Source organism: Malus domestica, chromosome 15, assembly GCF_042453785.1.
Source record: "Malus domestica chromosome 15, GDT2T_hap1".
Lineage (NCBI taxonomy): Eukaryota > Viridiplantae > Streptophyta > Magnoliopsida > Rosales > Rosaceae > Malus > Malus domestica.
Genome location: NC_091675.1, coordinates 25257914 through 25281454, shown reverse-complemented (window position 1 = coordinate 25281454; position 23541 = coordinate 25257914). Strand labels below are relative to the sequence as shown.

The window sequence follows — 23541 nt, the reverse complement described above, 5'->3', positions numbered from 1 at the left end:
TTCTATATGTGTTACTGTCCTAGGATTTTTACTTTCTAACATGGCAAAATAGGCAGGAAGTGCGGCAAAAGATTCCTCTGGCGATCCTCAGATCATGTCAAATGCATGCTCTCTTGCTCTCCAAGCTTTCTTGTAGCTCATATTAACCCCAACTTGTATCCTCAATGATGTCTTTAGGTCTATATGCACGTGATGCCCCTTATACTTTGACTTTATAAATTGGCCAACAACAGAACTACTTGCTTGCCGATGATCACGCTGAACAACATCTAATGAACATAATGATTAGTTTCAAATTTTCTTAATTCAAAAAATTCTGACACTTGTAATTTGGTTGCACGAAGTCACCACTTGCAATTATCATCCACACATCTAATTTCCAAACGATCCTTAGTTGATCTTTCCTCTTTAAACTCATAATTCTTCCTCATTGCAATCATAGCTAATTGTTTTTGCAACTCTTTCTTACTCGAGTTCAATTGTCCGACCATAATATCTCCATCTATATTCAAATCTGCAATATTAGCATAGCCTTGTATGCTCTTACGTTTATTACGACGAGACGACGATAGATTGACATTAGCATCGTTAGACTGCACATTATCAAAATGGGTACTATCATTGTAACATCCCACATCGCCCAGAGGAGTGGATCTTGTAAGCCTTATATGTATATTCCCATCTCTACCTAGCATGAGGCCTTTTGGCAGCTCACTGGCTTAGGATTTCGTAGGAACTCCGAAGTAAGCGAGTTTGCGCGAGAGAAATCCCATGATGGGTGACCCACTGGGAAGTTCTCGTGTGAGTTCCCAGAAACAAAACCATGAGGGCGTGGTCAGGGCCCAAAGCGGACAATATCGTGCTACGGCAGAGTCGAGCCCGGGATGTGACAATTTGGTATCAGAGCCAATCCCTGGCCGGAAGTGTGCCGACTAAGACGTCGGGCCCCTAAGGGGGGTGGATTGTAACATCCCACATCGCCCAGGGGAGTGGATCTTGCAAGCCTTACATGTATATTCCCATCTCTACCTAGCACGAGGCATTTTGGAAGCTCACTGGCTTCGGATTCTGTAGGAACTCCGAAGTTAAGCGAGTTCGCCTGAGAGCAATCCTATGATGGGTGACCCATTGGGAAGTTCATGTGTGAGTTCCCAGCGGACAATAATATCGTGCTACGGCAATATTGTGAGGGCGTGGTAGGGGCCCAAAGCTAACAATATCGTGCTATAGCAGAGTCGAGCTCGGGATGTGGTGGGGGCCCGGGTTGGGATTTGACAATCATGATAGTCATCAGTAAACTCAAAACTCACATATATTGAAGTCTCACTAACCTGGGCATTGTCTTGAAGAAATTGACTTGGTTGTTCATCACCTAAAATGTCATCATTCTCTTGAATTGCCATTGTTGGTGATGGAGAACTGCATGCAATTGGGTGTTCATCTTCAGGTTCATTTAGAGGATATGTTGTAACATATAACGAAATCTTGTTCGGTTTTGCAGAAAGACTTTCACATACGCAACTAGTCACATCGTCATTGTTTACAATCTCCATCATATTTTGCATCCCTAAGTTGCGCATGCATTGATAATGTACTGAGATTCTAAATTCACTTGGGCTAACACAAAGACGTTTATATATACCATGTATAAGATCTTGATGAGTAACTTTGGTTGACACTACCATTGATTTCACTTGACCATCTGTGTATGGGCTATCAACCCTCCTCCATCCGTAATGGATCACGGTCACGAATTGAGTCATATTCTGAAGGGAAAAAAAAATAATTAGCGCATCTAACTAACCTGTAAATATATTAAAATTAGGAAAAGGTTTTAGAGAAAAATTAATTAGCACATATAACTAACCTGCTAGGGTTTTGGGTTTCGGGTTTTGGTGGTGAAATGGACACCTCCCTGTATATAGTGACGATGCCAAAGCCTTAAGAATCCACACCAAGCAAAAGCTCCCCTTTGATTCCAAAACCCATTTGCAGGTCCTCTCTTCTCCTGATTTTCTTCAATTTTTTATCTCTCCCTGTTTTTTTTTCTTGTTTTTTTGTCAAAATCTCTCTCAGTTTTTCATTCTTGGTTGATTGCTGTTGATTGCCATGAAGGTTTTGTTTTTGTTGTGAGAAACCCTAATATTAAGGGTATGTTAGTACTGTTACATCAAGTTTTGGTTAGAATTATCATAAAATTGAAATGGTGACTATAATTCTATATGGGCTATAGAAGACTTGTGTATATTCGGTTTTTGGCCCAAATTTACTCAAGCCCAACACTATCAAATTGAAAATTTATTTTATTTTGGGGTACAAGTTGGATTCGAAATTCTAATTTTATAAAAAAAAATTTCATTTGAAATCCAACAATTCCGAATAAATTGTACGGATTACATGTGCAACATGTTTCGTCCCTAAAAAATTTTAAGCTTTTTTTCTTGTGAGCAAGGCCTTAGGTCACACCTTCGTATTGAAGTGTTTTTAGAGCATCTCCATCTGTTAATGAAAGGTAAGAGCAAAAATTTTTGCTAAGCCTTGAGCCCACTGGCAAAGGCCACGTCATTACGACGCCAGCAAGTGGGTCCCACAACATAAATGTTGACCAGCAAGTGGGTTTCAAGGGGTAATCAATGGGACAGGTTTGTGCAAGGTAAATGAAGCACTATGTTTAGGTGCTGAAGGTGGATGTGGGACATCTAGACAATGCCCAAAGTTGACCATTGTTTCCGATCTTCATTGCTAATTCATGCCCAAAGTCTAATTTGTCAACACTTCATGCTTAAGTCCATGGTCAAAATTACTTCTTTTCGAAGTTTGGAAGAAGACGGTGATTACGGCTTGTGTTTTGCTTATAGTAGATACTATAGTGGGATTGTTAATTTGGTTTGTAATTCTACTAGATAAGGCCAACAAAGCATAAAAGATTCAAAAAAGAAAAAAAAAAACATTTGTGAATAGTACTTGTCATTGCTTGCCCTTGCCTATTCAAAGTAAAGGCTACTTACATGCCTTTATTCTTGTATTCCACTAACATGTGGAGATACTCTTAATATTAAAAAAATAAAAAATAAAATAAAAAACCCAAATCACGCCTCCAGCCTTTTCTTCATATGACACTCTCTTTTCTTCGTATTTTTGTTTGAGAGAAGGGAATAATGATTTTTCCAAAAGCAAGAAGAACAATTTTTTCAATGAAATTTAAAAAATGATTTTATAAATACTCATATTAAGAAGGCCTTCTTAAATTTTCATCTCTTAGGCCTCATGCCTCCGTTTGGTTTCTGTCTATATTTCTTATGACGTGGTAAGTTATCGCATGAGGATAGAGATAAAGATAAATAATCGTATAATCACATTATAAACAAGGCACCATCTTATTTATTGAAAGTATGATTACTTGGTTTTAGCTGTTAATGTGGCGACTTGAAAAGAGCGGGAACCTACAGTAAGTAACCAAATATTACAATAAAAATCTCACGTTAATTATTCAACTCAAATGTTTTAATTCAAAAACAAATAATAAAAGTACTTGAATTGAGATATCAAAATGGCTTTTGGCTTTAGAAAATTATAAGTGGAAACCCCACGTTTACTTTAAACAACTCCGCCGACTTGGAACTGCTGCGTTGACTAATTACTACTAATTACAAGTGCTTTGGATTAAAATTCAAAGGACATGGGACAGCTGACATGATGATCCGCGCTCTGCATTATTCCCATGCCATCATTCTCTCAGTTTTGTGTGTTTAGGTTTGGCATGGAAGGGTCGAGATATGGGAATCCAAAGTCACAACTCACACACGGTCAAATTTCCAATTAAAATAAAAGGTCATTATTCATGCAATAATGTAATATAATGCTAGCATATGAGATAGCGGAAACGAAGAGTAACTTAAATGATACTAGTACACAATTATATATCAACACGTCTCGTATTAAAATGGATCTTATTATATTATGTAGATAAAAAATTACATGTATCTTTATATTATTAGCATAAGACGCTATAATGAGGATGTAAAATACCGGTAATAGTTGAGACTTTGGCACTAGCAAATCGGCATCCACCTTCTCTTCGTGGTCAAAGAATGAAAGAAAGTTGCATGGATTCACCCCTCTACTATATATTTGTCCAAACTTTCTGGAACTTATACGACTAATTGGGTCAATATACAAATCTATGAAGCATCTCTATTATATTCTAATGGAAATTAAGCCGCCAGAGACCCGCCTTTCCTCTTGTAGGCTGCTGATACACGAAGGAAATTACATGTAAATTGTAATATAGCTTAACTTTGATTAGTTGGTAATTTATAGAGAGGTTTGCGTATTGTGAATTCATTTAATTAAATTATGAGTAACGCTAGGAAGACTAAATATGTAGATAAAATTTTGTAAACTAAATGACATATGAGGATGCAAATTTCCATCTTTCCTAGATTGACGAATCTACACCTGCAAAATAATAACACCTAAGATTAAGACCAAAAGCCTCACGCACCCACAATGAATGGGGGGCTTTGGCCGAAGAATCTCCGATGCCAAAATTAGAATTCTGAAAAGAATGTGTTTGAGTGTTTGTAGGAAGCAAAAAGCCTCTTTAGGGATGACTGAAGCTTTTTTGAATTTTGGAGATAAATAGAGTATTTATAGGAGAATTGGAGGAGATGGGCCGGCCTTCTAGGGTTTAGAGGTGGACGACCCTAGGGTGGAATTTGGGTGAGAATATTCTAAGACAATTGTGTAAATAAATATCTTAGAATAATTAGGTAAATATCCTAAATAAGTGGGATTATGATAACTTACTTGAAAGAGGTCTTATCTGATTAGGAATGTATTTATGATAAGAATAAGGGATTATTCTATTATAAATATCTTTGACTTTTCCTATGCGCAGGAGTGCCTTGAGCAGTCATTGATCTCTGCCTGCTCTACCTTAGCTGCATGTAGTGAATGAGGTTGCTCTGTCCTCATTTAATAGGGACAGTCTTGTCTTTCTTGGGAAATAATTCACGTGTCAGCTCCATGATTTTTGGGATTATTTTGGCTCCACAAATGTCCCCACATCTACTGGGCTGCTCGCAAGAAAGTGCAGGAGGTGTAGGAATCCAAAGCTGTAATGGAGTTTGTGTCCCAATTTGATGTAGATTCCATCTTTAATTTGGAATTTAAATTCTTCTAGGAAAAGGAATGTAATTGCCACCAAAACCTATTTAAGTCTGCATCAAGCAGGGAGTTAAATAAATTTGGAGTACAATTAAAACCCCACAAGAAAGAAAGAAAGCCAGAAGATATTTGTTCGCCCTCCCTTAGCAATCTTTTTCGCTTGCCGGTACAAAGAATTGTGTTTAGTTGCTTTTCGTTTCCAAGGTAAGAAAAAAATTAATTTTCTCTTTCTTATTGATTTTTCAAAGCCTCAGGGCTCAAATTTTGGATCGACGGGGGTCGAGAAAGTGATAAAAAGTGCAGCCTTGGGCGGCTGTGATGTTGCTGCTGCCGTAGCAGTTGGGTCGGCTTGGCTCACCGCTAGGGCTTGCGCGATGAGTCAGCTCGGCATGTTGGGCTAGGCGAGAAGGAGGAAGGTCGGTGCTGGGCTTGGGCCTGTGTGTTGCTTTGCTTGGGTCTTAGGTTACTGTGCTCAGGCCCATGTACTATTGAAAGATACGAGAGAGAGAGAGAGAGAGAGAGAGAGAGAGAGAGAGAGAGAGAGAGAGAGAGAGACAGACAGAAGGAGGCGCGGGGGTACTAGCCCCCTCCAGGTGAATTGGGCCGCAAAGCCATTTAAGCCGAGGGTGATAAAAGATGGCATGCCTCCTGCCTATTGGGCCAAGAGAGAAAGGCATGACGTGCTGGGTCCATGGGGCAGCCAGCTGGGCTGCGGCCTGGTGCGCTGGTCCATGCATTTGTTTTTTTTTGGTTTCTTCTTCGAGCAGCCTTTTAATAATTTTTCCTTGCATCATTGTAGGTAAGCTAGGCTACTTCAGGGCTGCTCATGTCAAGGTAGGTTTCGATGAGCAGTTTAGGTACTTCCTCGAGATGTTTAAGCACGTAATTCTGTTTGGGGTTAGCGTGAAGCGGGCCAAGGATGGTTACAGTCGTGGGCTGTGTGGTTCTAGGAGAGCTATTAAGTTTCACCCTTACTACTTTGTGTTGAGGTTCACCTTTCCTATACCTCGATTCTTCCAACAGGTGATCTACTCCATGAAGTGTGCTCACGCTCAGTGCTCTTCGAACGTGGTCTGCGTGATGATGGGGTTCCACTACTTCAGCAGGTTCTTTTACTTATACTTGACTACCAACAAGTTTTTTGTACTCCTTTTACATAGGTTACATCAATGGTGTTGGGCAGCTGAGGACCCGTTATAGGCTCTTCAATCACTCGAGCAAATGAGATCATGATTGGTCTAGGGAGACCATTGAGATAAGTGGAGAGTGGGAATCCGACTCATCGCCTAGGCTGTGCATTCCGATTGCCTTCATCGATGGTAAGTAAGCTGCTTAGTCTCTAAGCTGCTTTACACTTTTGCTGAGTTGCCTTCTGATTTTTCCTCCCCTGTTTATGTAGATTCAAAATTTGGTTCAACTCCCAAGACTTCTCCAGACATGAAAAATGTGCACATCACTTTGGGGATCCTTGCTGAATATCGTGAATGGCGTTGGCTGCTTGGTCCTTTTCGTAGGGAGAAAGGTGAATTGCCCTCATTAGAAGAGATTAGGAGGATCAAGGGTTAGGCGTTTGCTTGTCTGATCGCCATTGTAGAGCCTGCTGCAAATGAAGGGGAGAGAAATAGATCTTCATCGCCTGGTCGAGAGCCATCGGTGGAGAAAAAGCTGAAGACCTCCTCTGTTGTTCACGGGGGTTCGTCCACTGCTTGGAGGCTCGTTATTAACTTGACTTTTTCTAAAAAAAAGAAATAGGTTGCTGGATCTGAGCTTGTGAAACTTGCTGCTCTGAGGGTTATTAGAACAGTTACTGACAGGATTACACATCGGAGGAGTTCTGTCGTACCCTCTATGCCTGATTTTATTCCGAGGTAGCCTTCTGTGCCTAAGTTCGATCCGATTCTGGAGGTGCGTGCAGCGGTAAAGAGTGAGGATGGTGATTCCATAGCTAAGACTGTGTCATAGCTGGCCATTCTTGTTAAGAATTAAGCGTCTGCCTGCATGAGCAGCCGTGATCAGCTTGCCAAACCAACTTTATGGGAGTTTTTCAAGATCCATACGTTGTTGAAGCTTGATCTGCTTGAGGACATAGAGGTATATGCCAAGTTTGTTGATGGCATGAACAAAGTTGTCGACTCCAGTTTCTTTGTGAGGCGTGAAGCTTAATCGCGAAGGGGTTTTATGCTTGCTATAATGCATAAATATGTGATCTTAGTAGCCGAGTATACTCGTATGGAGCAGGATAACGCCAAGGCTGCTAGAGAGGTAACGGCAGCCATTGTAGCAGATGCTTACTTGGCTGCTGATAAAATTAAAGAGTTGGAATCTAGACTTGCCTTTTTGAAGGGAATTGATGTTTCTGCCCCCATTGCTCGGAAGCTTGAGATCGCTCGCCAAGAGATCAGTGACTTGAAGGCTTAGCTTGACGTGATCTGAAGAAAGTATGGCATTGCAGAGAATGAGATTGAAGTCCAAGTGTTGCTAGCGCAGGACCTTGAGCGTGCCATTTCAAAATTTCTGTCTGCCCATGATGCCAAGGATGTAGAGCCACTCGCCATGCATAATGATGTTGTTCAACTCAAGAAAGTTACCAGTAGACTTAAGTCTAAGGAGGTGGAGCTACATGGAGCGTTGTCCTCTAATGAGAACCTAAAGAATGAACTAGATAAGTTGTAGACTGCTTGTACTAACCTGATGGAGGAGAATAAGCAGCTGATGAGCGAGAAGTCTAGTCGTGAGGTTGTCCTTACCCAAGGTTAAGCTGACTTTTACAAGCTTGGCTATATTAATCATTTCTTTGTCACGTCGTCTGATTACACCTTTTCTGATAAGGACCTTGAGCTTTTTGCTATTTCTTTTAAGGATCTTCTTAAGTTTTCATTTGAGAGAGCGTCATTGGTAGAGCAGCTGAAGATCAAGTTACCCAGGTAAGTGCAACCGAATGTGGTGCCACCCAGGTAGAGGCAGCTGATGACAATACTGCCCAGGATAGGACAGCTATAGATAAAGCGCGGGAGGTTGATGTTAGTGGGAGCGATGCAGCTGCTGAAGATGTCCAAGCTACTGATGAGTAGTCTTTTTAGATAGACTGTAGGATTTACTTTCTTTTCTTTTCTTGGTTTGCTTTTTCCATTGCTTGAACTCTGCTGGCCTTCGTGCTAGTTTACCAATTTGCTAGAAATTAATAAACTGTTTTTCTTCGCTTTACTTGAGGCGCAAACTTCGGCTTGTCGAGTAAGAATCTTCCCTTGCTTGAGGCGTCTTTTGAAACTTCTAACTTACCGGGCCGAATAAACTCCATAGTTGTATATTCGTATCGGTGGTCCACTAGATCTTTAATCATAAGGTTGTTAGTGAAACGTGCTGCTTTTTAATAAGTAAATAGACTTGCCTGACCTATGTGACTGTCGATCTAGGCTTAGGACCTCTACAAAGCTGTTAACCAGAGAGTTAGCAGCCTAGCGCCTTACTTACAGAAGCAGACGAGTCTGCATGACTGCTCGATTGTTAACTTTTATCTTCTAGGGTGTTGAACTGATGAGCTTTATCTCATGTTGTTGCCCCTGACCATAGCCTGCTTAGCTGGTTGTCTTTTCTCTAATCCTTTAAGTTGTGTGGCCTGCATCATAACATAATAAAATTGCTGGGACACGAAGTTTGCTAACCTTTCGCATCAAAAGTGCGTGGTTCTATGAAATTTCGTGGGCAGTGGTTTGAAAAAAACTTTGCACTTTATATAACTAATTATGCAGGCTGCATAGCAAGTAACACAACACTTTAGGAATCAGTGTAAACCCAATAGGTTGTTCTGCGCTAAGCAGTGCATGTTCACATTAACTTGTTAACATTTCACAAGATTGTGCGGTTGTATAGGTTTATGCGGCTAACTGCTCGAAAGGTGTACCGTAGGTTGCTCATTGAGTTGGTAGCAGTTTTAAGTTCCCAGGTATTTCCAGATGTTATAGGCTGCTCATTGAATTGGCAGCGGCTTTAGGTTCCCAGGGATCTTCCAGAATCTGTGGGCTATTTGTTGAATTTGCAGCAGCTTTATGTTTCCAGGGATACGCAGAGATCGCTAGTTGGTCACATATAAGATGCTCAGTTACTTATGCTAGCTAGTCACATCAACATGCTCAACCGCGTGCACCCATGCATGTAGCCGGAGCTAGAATTTCGTATCCTCGCAGAGATCACCTATGTATTACACCAGGGATGCTCAACTGTGAATGCTAGCTAGTCATATCACAGATGCTCAAAAGGGATGTTCTTCTAATGGGTAGATGCAATACTATTCTGTAACACGAAGATCGCTAGTTGGTCACATACATAATGCTCAGCCGGGGTTACCATCTTCGTGGGTAGCCGTCCAAAGGGCGAGTTGCGCAGCGTGCCTCCTCCGTCTCTGAGGCTCGGGTCTCCGTGGATCAAGCTAAATGCCTAAATCCTTCAAATCCAGCTAAGCCTTGAAAAAGATCATTATGGCTACTTCTAGGGATGCCGGTGTAGGCCATCGTGTTTTAGTTACACCAGGGTAGCCTGATCCATCTACGACTGGATATTCGGAGTGCGTAGTTTACCCTCTCCCAATGGGGAGCAAGGTTGGTCCCTGGGGGGCGTAATTCCTATGATAAGTTCTTGATTAGGCACGATCATCAATAAGAGAAGGAGTAGATAGTTGTTGCAAATACGCGATCGAGCCAAGTGATGAATAACTTCAGAAATCTTCATTGAAAAATGAGATGAAAGATATCGAACTTAGCTGAAAGGTAGAAATTGCATAACAATTGAATAGTCATCATCTTTCGAGGTAGGGCTCGTCGAGCTGTTTGAGTCTTCGAGCTTTATTTAGTCTGAGAAGAGCTCAGGGAGAAGTGGGAGGTCATGTGTAGTACTTCCGTAGGTTGTAGGCATTCCACTACTTGTCAATCTTTGTGTCGTTCATGGTTGTGATGGTGTAACTACCATTGCTACTTACTCTGCTGACTTTGTATGGAACTTCATAAATAAGATTCATATTTTTTAAGCCTTCTCTTTGGGCAATGATGAATGTTTTTCTTAGGACCATATCTCTAGGCTAAAATTGCCAGATCTTCGCCATTTTGTTGTAGCTGGAGATGAGGTACTGCTAGTAGGCTGTAATGCGGGTGTTAACCTTTTTGCGTTCCTCCTCTGTCAGATCTAGATTTGTGGCTATCTCATTTCTATTATGCTCCAAAGTTGACAGTATGGTGTTGATGCTTGGAAAATGACATTAGGAGGGATGATTGCTTCTGAACCGAATGCCAATGAGAAATGACAGTTGCTCGTCGTTTGGTCGTGTGATACACCCATAGGACACCAGGAAGTTCGTTTGGTCACTTTCCCTGTTTGGATGTGAGGGATTTCTTGAGGCAGTCCAGGATTGTTTTGTTGGACGTCTCCACTTGCCCGTTTTCTTAGGGATATCTAGGCGTATACATGTGCTGCTTGATGCCATATTTCTAGAAGAACTTCTCCAAGTTTTTGCCTACGAATTGCAGGCTGTTGTCGGTGACGATAGATTGAGGGATGCTGAACCAACATATGATGTTCCTCTATATGAAGCGCATTATGTCTAATTAAGTATTGGTGGTTATGGGCTCAGCTTCTACCCACTTGGTGAAGCAGTCGGTATTCATGATCATTAGGCCCCTGCCCCTAGTAATGAACGACATAGGCCCTATCAAGTTGATTACCCACTGCATGAATGGTCATGGGCTTGTCTGTGGGTGGAGCACGTTGATAAGTGGTGTGAGTAGAGACTTGAAGCTTTGGTAGCTGTCACATTTTTGAACAAATTCCTTAGCCTCTTGATGCACGGTGGGCCAATAATAGCCAGCGTTGAAGACCTTCTATGCTAAGGATTGACCTCTTGAGTGGTTTCCATAAAAATTTTCGTGGATCGAATTCAGAACTTTTAAGTTGTCAAGAGGCGCTAAGTAACAAAGATGTGGGCCTACAAAGGACATTCGGACGAGAATATCGTTCTACATATAGTAGCGTACAACATTTATTTGAAGCTTTCTAGCTTCCAATCTTTCTGCAGGGAGTGTCACATTGACTAGGTAGTCAATGATGAGATCTTGCTAGCTTGAGGTTGTATTGACTTGTAACACATTGGTTGCTGGTTCTTCTTTTATACTCGACTTTCCTAAATACTCGATCAAGATGGAACGTTTAAACTGGTAGTCCAAAGTGGAGCCTAAGGCTACTAGGGCGTCTGCATGAGCGTTGTTTGCCCATGACACATGTGTGAGGGTGTAAGTTTAAAACGCCTTAAGCTGATTTCGTACTTTCGTGAGGTATAGCACAATCCTTGGATGCTTTGCTGTATACTGCCCGATAGTCTGGCTAGTGATGAGTTGAGAATCGGAATAGATTGCGAGTTTCTTGAGTGCCAGATCTTGTGCCATTAAGAAGCCTGCCAATATGGCCTCATACGCTGCTTCGTTGTTTGATGTTTTAAAGCCTAGAGTGATTGCTTGCTTGAGCATTGATCCGTCTGGGTTGATGAGAACCAAACCTGCTCTAGAGCCCTTGTAGTTGGATGAACCGTCAACGTGTAAGCGCCAAAAGTCTTTGTCAGAAAGGGTTGGTGCGGCCAGGGCGTGCTCGGCTACTTCAGTGGTACTTTTGAGCTGTGATGTTGCGTCTTCTAGGCTGGGAGTGAACTCTGCTATGAAGTATGCCAAGACTTGAGCTTCTATAGCCGTGTGGGGTCGGTAAACCAAGCCGTATTGGCCAAGTTCCAACACCAACTTCATCACTCGTTAAGAAGGGTTTATACCATATAAGATATATCGTAGGGGATACTAAGTCAAAATGACAATCGTATGCACTTGAAAGTATGGTCTGAGTTTTCGAACTGCAACAAGTAGTGCCAAAATTAGCTTTTCGATCCTCGGGTATCTTGTTTTCACATTGAGGAGAGCTTTAGAAGTGTAGAATACTGGTAGTTGGGCCTTTAGCTCTTCTCGTATAAGGGTAGAGCTTACTACTACATCTGCGACTGCCAAGTAAATGTATAATTCCTCGGCTGCTTCCAGCTTGGATAGTAACAGAAGGGATGTCAAATATCTCTTCAAGTCTTGAAATGCTTTCTTGCACTCGTCGTCCCACTTGTTTCTTTGCGCCTTATTGATGGCCTTGTAAAAGGGCTCGCATCGATCAATTGAGCACTAAAGGAAACGGTTGAGCGCAGCTGCTCATCTGGTCAGACTTTGGATCTTCTTCAAAGTGGTTGGGCATTTTATCTCTAAGATTGCTTTGATCTGCTTGGGATGTGCCTCGATTCCTCATTGGGTTACGAGGTACCCTAAGAATTAGCCTGAGGAAACTCCAAATATGCATTTGGCTAAGGATACTGAATGTCTCTGCCAAGTTTCTGAGGTGGTATGACCGTTACTTTCCTTTTACCATGATGTCGTCGACATAGACCTCTATGGTAACCCCCAATATGCTTCTTAAACATCATTTTTACTAACATTTGATAGGTAGCTCCTACGTTTTTGAGGCCAAAAGGCATAACCTTGTAGCAGTAGGTGCCTCGCTCAATCACAAAAATAGTTTTATCTTTGTTAGGCTCAAACATGGCAATCTGATTGTAGCCGAAATATGCGTCCAAAAAGCTGAGCAGCTGGTTCCCTGTAATTGAGTTCACCAGTAGGTCAATTCGGGGGTCAGGGAGTGAATCTTTTGGGCAAGCCTTGTTGAGGTTCGTGTAGTCTACGCATACTCTCAACTTGCCATTCTTTTTCTTCATTACCAGCACGACGTTGGTTAACCATGCTGAATGCGCCACTTCCTCGATGAATCCAACCTTCAGTAGCTTGTCTATCTCTACCTTAATGATAAGTACTCGTTCTAGAGCAAAGTGTCTTCTTTTCTGGATCACTGGTTTAGCAACAAGATCGACATGTAGCTTGTGGCAGGCTATCTTCGGATCGATGACGGGCATGTTAGAAGGTGACCAAGTGAAAACATCACGGTTTTCCTTAAGAAAGGATATGAACTCTTTTTTTTCCTTTGGGCTCTGTCATGAACTGATTCTAGCCGTCTTCACTGGTTGCTCAGGATCAAGAATGATGTATTCAACATCCTCTTCTAGCTTTCATCTTTTTTCCTTTGTCGGCATGTCCTCCTGAATGCCATCATCTTGATCCGCCTGTTGTAGTTGTTATTTGGTAGTAAGCTTGTCATTCTTAACCTCGGTAGTTTGCACAAGGGTGAAGGACTTCTTCTTTGACTCTTTTAACATTTGCACCGTGCATCATCAGGATGCAGCCTGGTCAGACTTGATCTCTCCGACTCCTTATTTCGGGATACTGAATCGGTTTTCTAGTACTCGATGAAGGTTCTAATGCCCAATTTCACTAACCAAGGCCTTCGAAGAATCCCGTTATAAAGAAACAGGTCGCTGACTATAATGAACGTATGCTTCAAGACTACTGGTAGTGTTCTCACACTGAGTGTTATGTTGCCAATAGCAGTTAAGGTGTATCCGTTAAATCCGATAAGTACCTATACTGGGCATATTATCGTGCTTTCCAGGCACATCTTCTAAATGACGAATAGATGAAGTAGATTTATTGCGCTACCGTTGTCCACCATCACTTTATCGACTATATCGTGTACTAGTTGAATGGATACTACCAGAGCATCATCGTATGGGAAGTCAACTCCATCAGCATCCTGCTCAGTGAAACCAACGATGGGCCCATGTTTGACGTCGACTGCCTGATCCTAAGAGATTGTTATAGCCTGCTGGATCTTCCTCTTCTTGGAGTTGTTTGGGCCCTCAAGTATTCGGACTCAAAGAAGATGCCGTTGATTTTTATGGTCTTGGCAGGCGGCTTCTCGTCTATGTTTGCATTCCTCCTAAGATGTGAAGCTAGCTTGTCTAGGTATCTGTCGTATTTACCTCATTTCACTAGCTTCTCTAGATAGTCCTTCCAGGTATAGCAAGTGTCGGTTACATGACAAAGACCTCGGTGGAACACGCAAAACTTGGTGTGATCTAGCTTGGAGGTGTCTCATTTGGGTGATCTTGGCAGCTTGAACCAAGGCTCACTCTTGAAGTCACGGAGGATCTAGTTAATCAGGAGTAAGAACTTAGAATAGTTCTTGGTGGCTTGACCTCCCCTTGTTGGGCACTAGTCTTTTTACATGGCCCTCTGCCTGCCTTGGTCATTGGACTGCTTCTTGTCCACTTTCTTCTGGGATGTCTGGCTTATTCTGAGGCTATTCAGGTGCCTTATTTACTCGTCGGGCTTCATCCCAAAGCGCATGCTTCTCTGCTAAATCAAACAAGTCTGTTAGAGTCAAGTCTTATTTCATGATCAATTCTCCGAATAAAGGATGATCTGCTGGGAGTCCTTTTTGGAAGGTTACATTGGCGATCAAGTCGTTGCAACCGACTATCTTCGCCTTATCCGTTTTGACCCTGTTGACATAATCATGGAGTAACTCATTTGGATTCTGCTTAATGTTGAAGAGATAATTAGACTTCTTTTTTATTGAGTGGTATGATGAATACTCATTGGTGAGAACTACAAAAAGCTCATCGAAACTCCTGATGGACTATGGAGGCAGGATATAGAACCAATCTTGTGGCTCACCCTGCAAAGTAATGGTGAAATCTTGCATATTAAAGCTTTGTTAGCCCTGTAGATGATCATCGCGTTGTGGTAGTGCTTCAAGTGTCTTTCCGGGTCTCCATCTCCCTTGAATAGGGTGAAATGTAGCGTACTGAACTTACGTGGAGGTTCCGTCTGCTCGATCTCATCCGTGAAAGGTGATATGCCCATGTATGCCATGTCCCTGCGAATATGTGGTCTCGATGCGCTAGAATTTGCATAATCGCTCAATCAAGAGCCTCTCTACTTCTTTTTGAATTTATTTCTGTCGAGGTAACAAGGCTTCCAACTGCCCCCAGTTATGACCTAATGGTTTTGGCTGCTCTTCCCTACACTCGACTCGTCTATGTCGCGGCTGCTGTGCATGTAGTACGTTCTTGGTAGGCAAGCTAATTTCTTGTAAGCTGCAAGTTGAACTTGAGTCGGATTGTGAGGTTGCTTCTCCTCATCCGTCGTGCTGCCTACTCCGATGTGAGGTAGATGATGCTCTTTGGGGGCCTAGCCGAGTATAAACACTCCGCTTGGAAGGTTGTCCATGTTAATTATCGGAGTGTGGCCCCAACCGTGAATGTATACTCGTTCGGGGGCCTAACCGAGAGTGAATGCTTCTTCGCTCGTTAAGATGAGAGTCTACGCTATCTCAGGGGCCCAGATGGAAGTGTACATTGCCAGAACACTTAGTTCATGGCTGGTCGATGGGCTGCTTGTCGAGACGCTGTTAAAGAGAAACGTCATCGTCTACCCTGGTCCTGCTTCGGGACACCACATCTGGGGTATGCTACAAGAGCTGACTCACTAAGGTAGTCTGTTGCTCGATGGCGCTTGTGAGTTCGACGACCTATCGGGATATGTGTTGTTCGTTATTTGGAGTGCAAGAGCTAGGATGGTAAACATCTGCTTGAGTTGTGGAAGTGTAATAGACTCCATGTGTAAAGCTTGAGCCATGATAGGTCAAATCTGTAATAAGGTGGTGGTGAAAATACCTTTAGTTCAACCGTCAGCCTTGGGATCTTGATCTGGGTTGGTTGAACTGGTCTGGGACCATGTTGGACCTTTTGGAGGGTTACGGGAGCAGGTCGGGCGTTGGGCTACCTCGGTTGGCGTGGCTTGGGCTGCCTCAGTCTGGGTCACTCGCATCCAAGTGAAAGTGGTAGGCGCCAAAGGCTACTGGAGAGGGCAAGCAATTGCCTGAACCTGCGGTTGCTGGTTACTTGCACCATGGGCTTCCTACCCTAGGCTTTCATCGCGATGAGCGGAGGTTGCCCCGTTGGCCACAATAACGATAGCAACAGCTGCTGGCATGGCCACGGTGTCTTGTGGCGGCAAAGGTGTAGTCCTTGCTATGGTGAGCCTCGAGGAGAAATGGCATGGAGCCACGTCGCGATCTCCATCGGTTGGTCTATGTTCTTCAACGTAGGGGGTCCAATTGGTTATAGTTTCTGAGTTTCCTGCCATTGTAGTCGTGGATCTACGAACGAAGGAAGTTGAAAGCAAGAGTCTTCTTCGAGTCTTCAAATCAAAACTCTCAATGAAAGCACTAATTTGTGGATGCAAATTTCCGCTTTTCCTTGATTGACAAATCTGCACCTGCAAAATAATAACACCTAAGATTAAGGTAAAAAGCCTATGGTGCCCACGATGAATTGGGTGGGCTTTGGCCAAAGAATCTCTGATGTCAAAATTAGAATTCTTAAAAGAATGTGTTTGAGTGTTTGTGGGAAGCAAAAATCCTCTTTAAGGGTAGTTAAAGCTTCTCTGAATTTTGGAGATAGATGGAGTATTTATAGGAGAAATGGAGGAGATGGGCTGGCCCTCTAGTTTAGAGGTGGTCGGCCCTAGGGTGGAATTTGGGTGAGAATATTCTAAGATATTTATGTAAATAAATATCTTAGAATAATTAGGTAAATATCCTAAATAAATGAGATTAGAATAACTTACTTGAAATGGGTCTTCTCTAATTAGGAATGTATTTATGATAAGAATAAGATATTATTCTATCATAAATACCTTTGACTTTGTCTACGAGCAAGGGTGCCTTGAGCAGTCGTTGATCTCTGTCTGCTATTCCTCAGTTGAGCGTGATGAATGAGGCTGCTCCCTGCTCATTTAATAGGGGTAGTCTTGTCTTTTTTGGAAAATAATTCACGTGTCAGCTCCATGATTTTTGGAATTATTTTTTGGTCCACAACATAGAAGTTGAGGATTGGATGATTACTTAAACGTTAATAAATATGCTCATTTCTTATTGGTAACACATCATTTAGTTTGCATATTTTGTTTACAAATTTAGTCTTCCTAACTAGCATTACTCTTAAAATATTATGGTGTGTTCAACCAACTATATAATACAAAGCCTGCTCATGTATTTAATTGTTCTCATTAATTATGTATTATCACAATCAGGATTAACCATAGTTTCCTAACCAAAATAAAATTATAATTAATTACGTACTATTTTAATTTCTTTACATGCAAATGTAGCTAAAATTTGAGCAACCCTTGTTACCCACTCCATCAACATGAAAACGATGTAAAACTAAATTGCAAGATGATCGAACTACATTGAAAATGAAACAAAACTAAACTGATGAGCAAGTTACTTAATTAGTGTCATAAATGAATGTACCAATTGAGGCATGTTCCATCATGTATCGTGTGTGTCAAGTTATCGTCATTGTGAATCCAACCCCACCTCAAGCTCAATCCACCCTGCAGCTTTGCAACAATTTCAACTTCACCAGTTATGAGGCTTTCAGTGTGGTTACCTAGACATCCATCCCAAGCCAACCAACTTTGTGTATGAACCATGAGCTGGTGGTTCAGTGATAAATAGCGGATTACGAGACTTTCTTAAAATTAAAGACTGGAGGTCTCGGGTTCGAAACTCGTTGCTGATGTGGAAGCCAGACTTGTGGTCAGGAGGAGGCTAAAATGCCTATGTAAATCTTCCCGGCCCCCAAAAGGAATGGATAATCGTGGCTTGCTACAGTTGTCCCCCTTAAAAAAAAAAAAAAAAAAAAAAAAGAACAACAACATTGTGTAGGTAGATTTATCATGCACATATATGCGTAACTTCATCTTAAGTATTATTAATTAATTTTACACCATTAATCATTTGAACCTAATCATGATATTTTTGAGGCTACTCAAACTAGCACAGGACCTTAAAATTTTCTATAAAACCATAAACCCTAATTATAATAGTAATTTCCACACTCTAATTTTTTCCTCGTGTACTTCTTTAATTACCCTTTGATATATTCTACTGTACGAATATAAAAATTGAAAATAGAGTCTGAAAATCGCTTTCCCACTCATTAATCCCTCATGCATATCGTAATTACCTTAAAACTAAATTACAAGGTGGTGGGTATAACCACAAAAACCAATTTTCACTCATGTGAAGCATCAATGACGAACACAACCCCACCCTAACACACACACCCCTTCCCCGCCGAACATTTTTCCGCAAATCAAACAGAAAATACATAATATACCAAAACACTCAAACAAAGAAGAAAAAAAAATGAGAAGTTTCCAAACACTTGTGAAAAATCAGCAAAGGGCACAGGTCATGATGACGAGGACCAACCTAAGCAAAGTCTCCACTGGGCCCTACTATCTACCTCCCCTCCTATTAAACCCTCCTCCTTCGTAACAAACCAAAAAACGCCAACCAAGCCATAAGCGCTCTCAAAGAGCCCCCAGCGCGCGAGGTCCTCCGACCTCCGCCGCAAATCTCCCCCCCCCCCCCCCCCCCCCACCCACCCACCCACCACGCCAGGTGCGGTGGATGCGCCCATGTCTGAACCCGACGCGCCGCCTCCTCCACCGCTCTACAAGCAGCGGTCGTGGTCCCCGGACGCCTACCGCGACGAGGCATGGCACCGCCGCAAGAAAATCAACGGCAGATCGAACCTCCAGCGGAGCAAGAGCGTCACCGACGAAGATCTCGACGAGTTGAAAGCCTGCATCGAGCTAGGGTTCGGGTTTGACTCGCCCGAGTCCGATCAGCGACTCGCTAACACTTTTCCCGCGTTGGGACTTTACTACGCGGTTAACAAGAGTTACTGTGACTCGGTTTCTAATAAGTCTACTGCGACTCCAACATCGCTGTTTTCGCCGACGCCGTCTGAGTGCGACTCGGTGTTCTCCCCCATCGGCAGCCCCCATACCATTTTCGGACCCGGTATGTATATTTCATTTTTCACGTGACTTTAAAAACTTGGTTTTGCTTCTTCTTCAACTATTCATCATGTTTATGAATCAAGTTCCTGACTTTCTGTTTGTTTCTCGGGAAAATTGGAATGTTGGGTGAAGGAGATACGCCGCAGACGGTGAAGACGCGGCTGAGGCAGTGGGCACAGGTGGTTGCTTGCACGGTGAGGCAGAGTTCGTGAGGTGATTAATGTACCAAACCAGAGTTAAGAAAGTAACCAAAACGTCAACGTCAAACTTGTCAATGATTGTTGTTTATGATTCCAAATTCCCCACCCCCACCGACTTTATTGCTTGCATGGATTAAAAATTAATAACCAGAGGGATTAAAATTCTAAAAAGTAGTTGTTAATGTGAACCAACTTGTACTGGGAATGGATTGACTTTTTGCTTTTGGTTTTTCTTTAGTTTGTAATCTGGCAATGTTCTCATTCTATTTGTCTGCTCTCTTTTTTTCTCATTTAGTTGAATTAGTGTCTGAAGGCAAAAAAAAAAAAAGTCACAATTCGATGTTTGTTTGAATGTTTATGTCCGACACTTTGATTCTGTTTGATTGTAATAACAAATTATAATACACAAAACATTCCTACAACATGTCTTCTTTTCCTTTATTTTTGTTTTGTTTTTCAACTAATGCACGCCAACTCTAGCTCAAATAGCACTTCAAGAATCTGGTTTAGATTTCTAAAACTTCTTCTTCTTTTTTTCAGTGAGCTTTCATGTTTTAGACAATAAATCAATAAATTTTAGGTTAACTACATTTCACATCCTTTAATTTAGAATCATTTTCAAAATGAGCCCAAAGTTCTAAAATTTTCATACTGCATCATTAGTTATTGTAATTGAATCAATTCATTTTTAACCCTTCAACAAATTAATGACAAGATGAGCATGAGACCTATATATGAGATAACATGTAAATCACAATGACAAAACAAAATTCATTAATTTATTGGAGGATCAGATGTTCAAACAAATAAAAAGTATATATTGATACAATTTCAAAACCTCATAGTGTAATGTGAAAAAATCGGACCTCTTGTGATGCATTTTAAAATCATCTCTAAATTAGAGGGTATAAAATTTATTTAGCCTTAAAATATATGTAAATTGCATGGACAATTTTAACTCAAGGGATATTAAATTTGTCTTTTACTTTTGCATGGTATACTAGGGAAACTGAACAAGAAAGCTCTACCTCTCATACTTTTTATTAATGGATACAGCTCTACTCATATTCTTTCCTGAAGAGGAAGGCAATGGAAGTAGAACTGTAGAAGATTAATTATGTTCATAAATACTTTCATCTTAATCCTTAAAGTTTAGGATACCTTCAACATATCATTTTAATTGGGATGATATAGCGTCTACTGTATGGATATTTTAGCTACTTGTCGTGGATTTTACATTAATTTACTCAACAATGCTTAAAAAGCCATTCACTTCAACAATGTCATCAAAATTGCAAGTGGTTTTTAACTTAGTTAATTAAAAATTGCATTTTTGCACTTGAGGTTTTATTGAAATCCTTTCTTTTATATTTAATGTAACCTATCTTATCGTTCGTAAATAAAAGAGAAATTAGAAAGAAAAAAAAAAAAAAAACCAAAGTCAATGAACTGAGTTTGAAGTGTTTGATTTGAATTTCAATCTCAATGGTAACATGTGCATGCTGCATTGGCCTTTTATTATAACTAATGAATTTAGGGGTGGACTGAAATCAAAGTGCAAAAAACAAGCTGGCTCCAACAAGCACCACTAAAAGCACTAAGCGTGGCCTTGATCCTTGCCAGTAGTATGAGAATTTAAAAATATGCATCATGCCACTTAGCACTATAATTTATTGGTATTTTTTTTATTTATATATAAAATGTTTTAGTTTTAATTCTCGTCAACGACAAATTCGAACAAAATTATTATAACTAACTCATTATGAGATTTAGCCTACTTTCTCATTCATTAATGTTGATAATATCATATGCATTAAAAAAAACATGAACCATGCAAATTACTTTTTTGTGTATGATGTATATATGCACTCTGATTTAACACATCCTACTATAACTGAAAATGGGGAAGCCTCCCTTTCTCTCTCCAAAAGCAAACCCTAAATTTGCAACCAAGCCCAGCCGCTGGCTCATGTGCTAATAATTAACCGAAAATTTACAGAATTTTTAATTTTGAGCATAAATCCTAACAAACTTCATCACAGGGGCTTAAATCCTAGTTTTTTTTTACCACATAGGCTATCTTCCAACTACCACATCACCACGGGGACTATTTGTAGACATCGAAATTTCGGTGAAATAAATGTTGATCAATAATTAAAATTCCAACATTCACCTATCACATAAATTTTACACGTAGCATGTGACTCAACAAAAAATCGAAAATCATCGGAAAAGTCATCAAATATGACACGTGTCAACACCTAGCAAAAATGATTTATTTCATCTGAATATTATATTCAAAATTAGGCCTTGGAAAATTCTATAAATACAAGGTCATTTCATCCATTTAGGGGACCAATTCACATCACACCAAAACCTTGAAGCTTTGAAACTCTAAAGCTCCCAAGCAAATCCCGAATGATCAAGAAAACTCTCTTCGTTCTTTGTCAAATCCTCCTTCAAGATCAAGTCCCAACGGCCCTTGAAAAACTTCCACCAATTCAAGATCAAGCCCCGACGACCCTTGAAGAAAGTGTTCATCGTTCATCACCCGTTCTTCAAGATCAAGCCCAATGACCCTTGAAGAAACCATCTGTACACCACTGTTCATCCTAAAGATCAAGCTCCGATGGCCCTTTGGATCAACAACCCATCCACAAATCAACACCTTACGAAGATTGAATCAGAGGCTAAATTTGTAGAAGAGATTGTAACCCCAAAATCATTAATACAAATATTATTTTGTACACGTGTTCTTGTCTCGTTTCATCGCAGGAATATTTGTGTTTACACTATTAATCCAATTAAGCCACACAAAAAAAGATAGCAACTAATTGCCTCTTAAGCCTCTTGAAACGCCGCAAGTTGCGTTAAAACCCATTCAAGTATGGATAATACTTTCATCCCTTCTTAAGGAAATGCACATATTTCACTTTTTACAAATAGACTAACTTAATTATCCTTATATGAAAGTGGTACATTATCTTAGTGAATATAGGATTTCTTTACAACCAGCTGCATCTCGAATTTAAACCCTCTCTTGTTCTGTTAGTATAAAAATTCTCGCATAATATTACCCTACAAAATAAGATCGCATCTAAATGTAATTATCATCAGTGGCTCATTCATTAAAATTTCCAACCAATTTGCCATTGTGCGTAGGCCGACCTGGGCCCAGAGTTGTGACCTGTTACAAGATGTTTATCACCTAATATTAATCATAAAACCCATATCCATGTATATAGTTGGTCTTCATGATTTTGCCTACTTCTAAAGTCTCTGCGACACAATTGTACACTAAAACTTGGAACAGCATGTTGAGTTCCTGCTGTGCGGTTGCAGACTTGCAGTGATCATTTTGAACACATGCGTTTGATTATAAGATCATATATATGAATGCCCATGCCCATCTGTGTTCTGGCTCAGGTGACATGAAAAGATCTAGGGTTTTGTTCTTAATTAGCGATCGATGGTACTAATTAAGTTCTATCCTCTGCGAAACAAATATCATTCCCACCTTTTTTATGTGTCTTATTACTGTGTTCATAATATTTTTTCAAGTAATAGATTTACCCTATTGAATTTGATCTTCCTCTTGCGCCCCCAACTTATATTTTCTTTTTTTATATAATTAATGGGAAGGGGCATAAAAATTTGAGCAAAGTGTAAGTGCAACTGAGAAGCACACATATTTTTAGGTCAGTGAGGACCAGACCTAATTAAGCAGAACAACTCAACTCAAAGACGGCAAGCGTGTGCGGGTCGTGTATAACTGTATATAGCAGCTCATCTTTCTGCCCTTTAAGATTCATGCTTCAGTAATCATAGTTGACTAAAATTATACATACATTTACATATATAGAGTTCCATTTCGTTGAGAGATCCCTCAACACATTACGGTGCTCATTCTTTAGCTTTTTCAATGATCTAAATCGTCTATATTTTAGTGCATATTATCTTTACGAAAAATTAGACAAATCTAAAACTACTAAGCCATCCAGCTGTAGTTAAGAATACAACTGAATACGATTTTTCAAAGTTGACAATTTGACAATAATATAATTGACAATTTAACAATACATACGTGACTCTCTACGATTGAACTTAACTACCGATTTCACACTTGTATTGTTTTATTTACAAATCAACGGATAGATTCAAAGTTGTGCAAGAAAGTTTTCTTTTCCTCGTATAAAATTGCTCAAGTTTTTATAAAAATAACCAAGGTTCTAAAAAACGCTAGGCGCTAGTCGGGCGGTGGGCTAGCGCCTAGCGCCTAGGCGCCTAGGCGGGCACCTAGGCGGCCTAGGCGGATTTAGGTAAATTTTTTGTAT

General features: G+C 40.7%; 2 protein-coding genes across 2 annotated transcripts; one reads left to right on the top strand and one right to left on the bottom strand.

Annotated features, from left to right (window-relative positions):
• Positions 1–11450: 11450 nt before the first annotated feature.
• On the bottom strand, positions 11451–11948 carry LOC139191803 (uncharacterized). Its single transcript, XM_070812824.1, has one exon. The coding sequence runs from the start codon at positions 11946–11948 to the stop codon at positions 11451–11453; it is 498 nt and encodes a 165-aa protein (XP_070668925.1).
• A 6410-nt stretch (positions 11949–18358) lies between these two features.
• LOC103401376 (uncharacterized) lies at positions 18359–19473 on the top strand. The gene is made up of 2 exons (XM_029094689.2): positions 18359–19008; positions 19140–19473. Exons 1-2 carry the CDS (start codon positions 18621–18623, stop codon positions 19217–19219), a joined length of 468 nt encoding a protein of 155 aa, XP_028950522.1. The 5' UTR covers positions 18359–18620; the 3' UTR covers positions 19220–19473.
• Positions 19474–23541: the final 4068 nt, after the last annotated feature.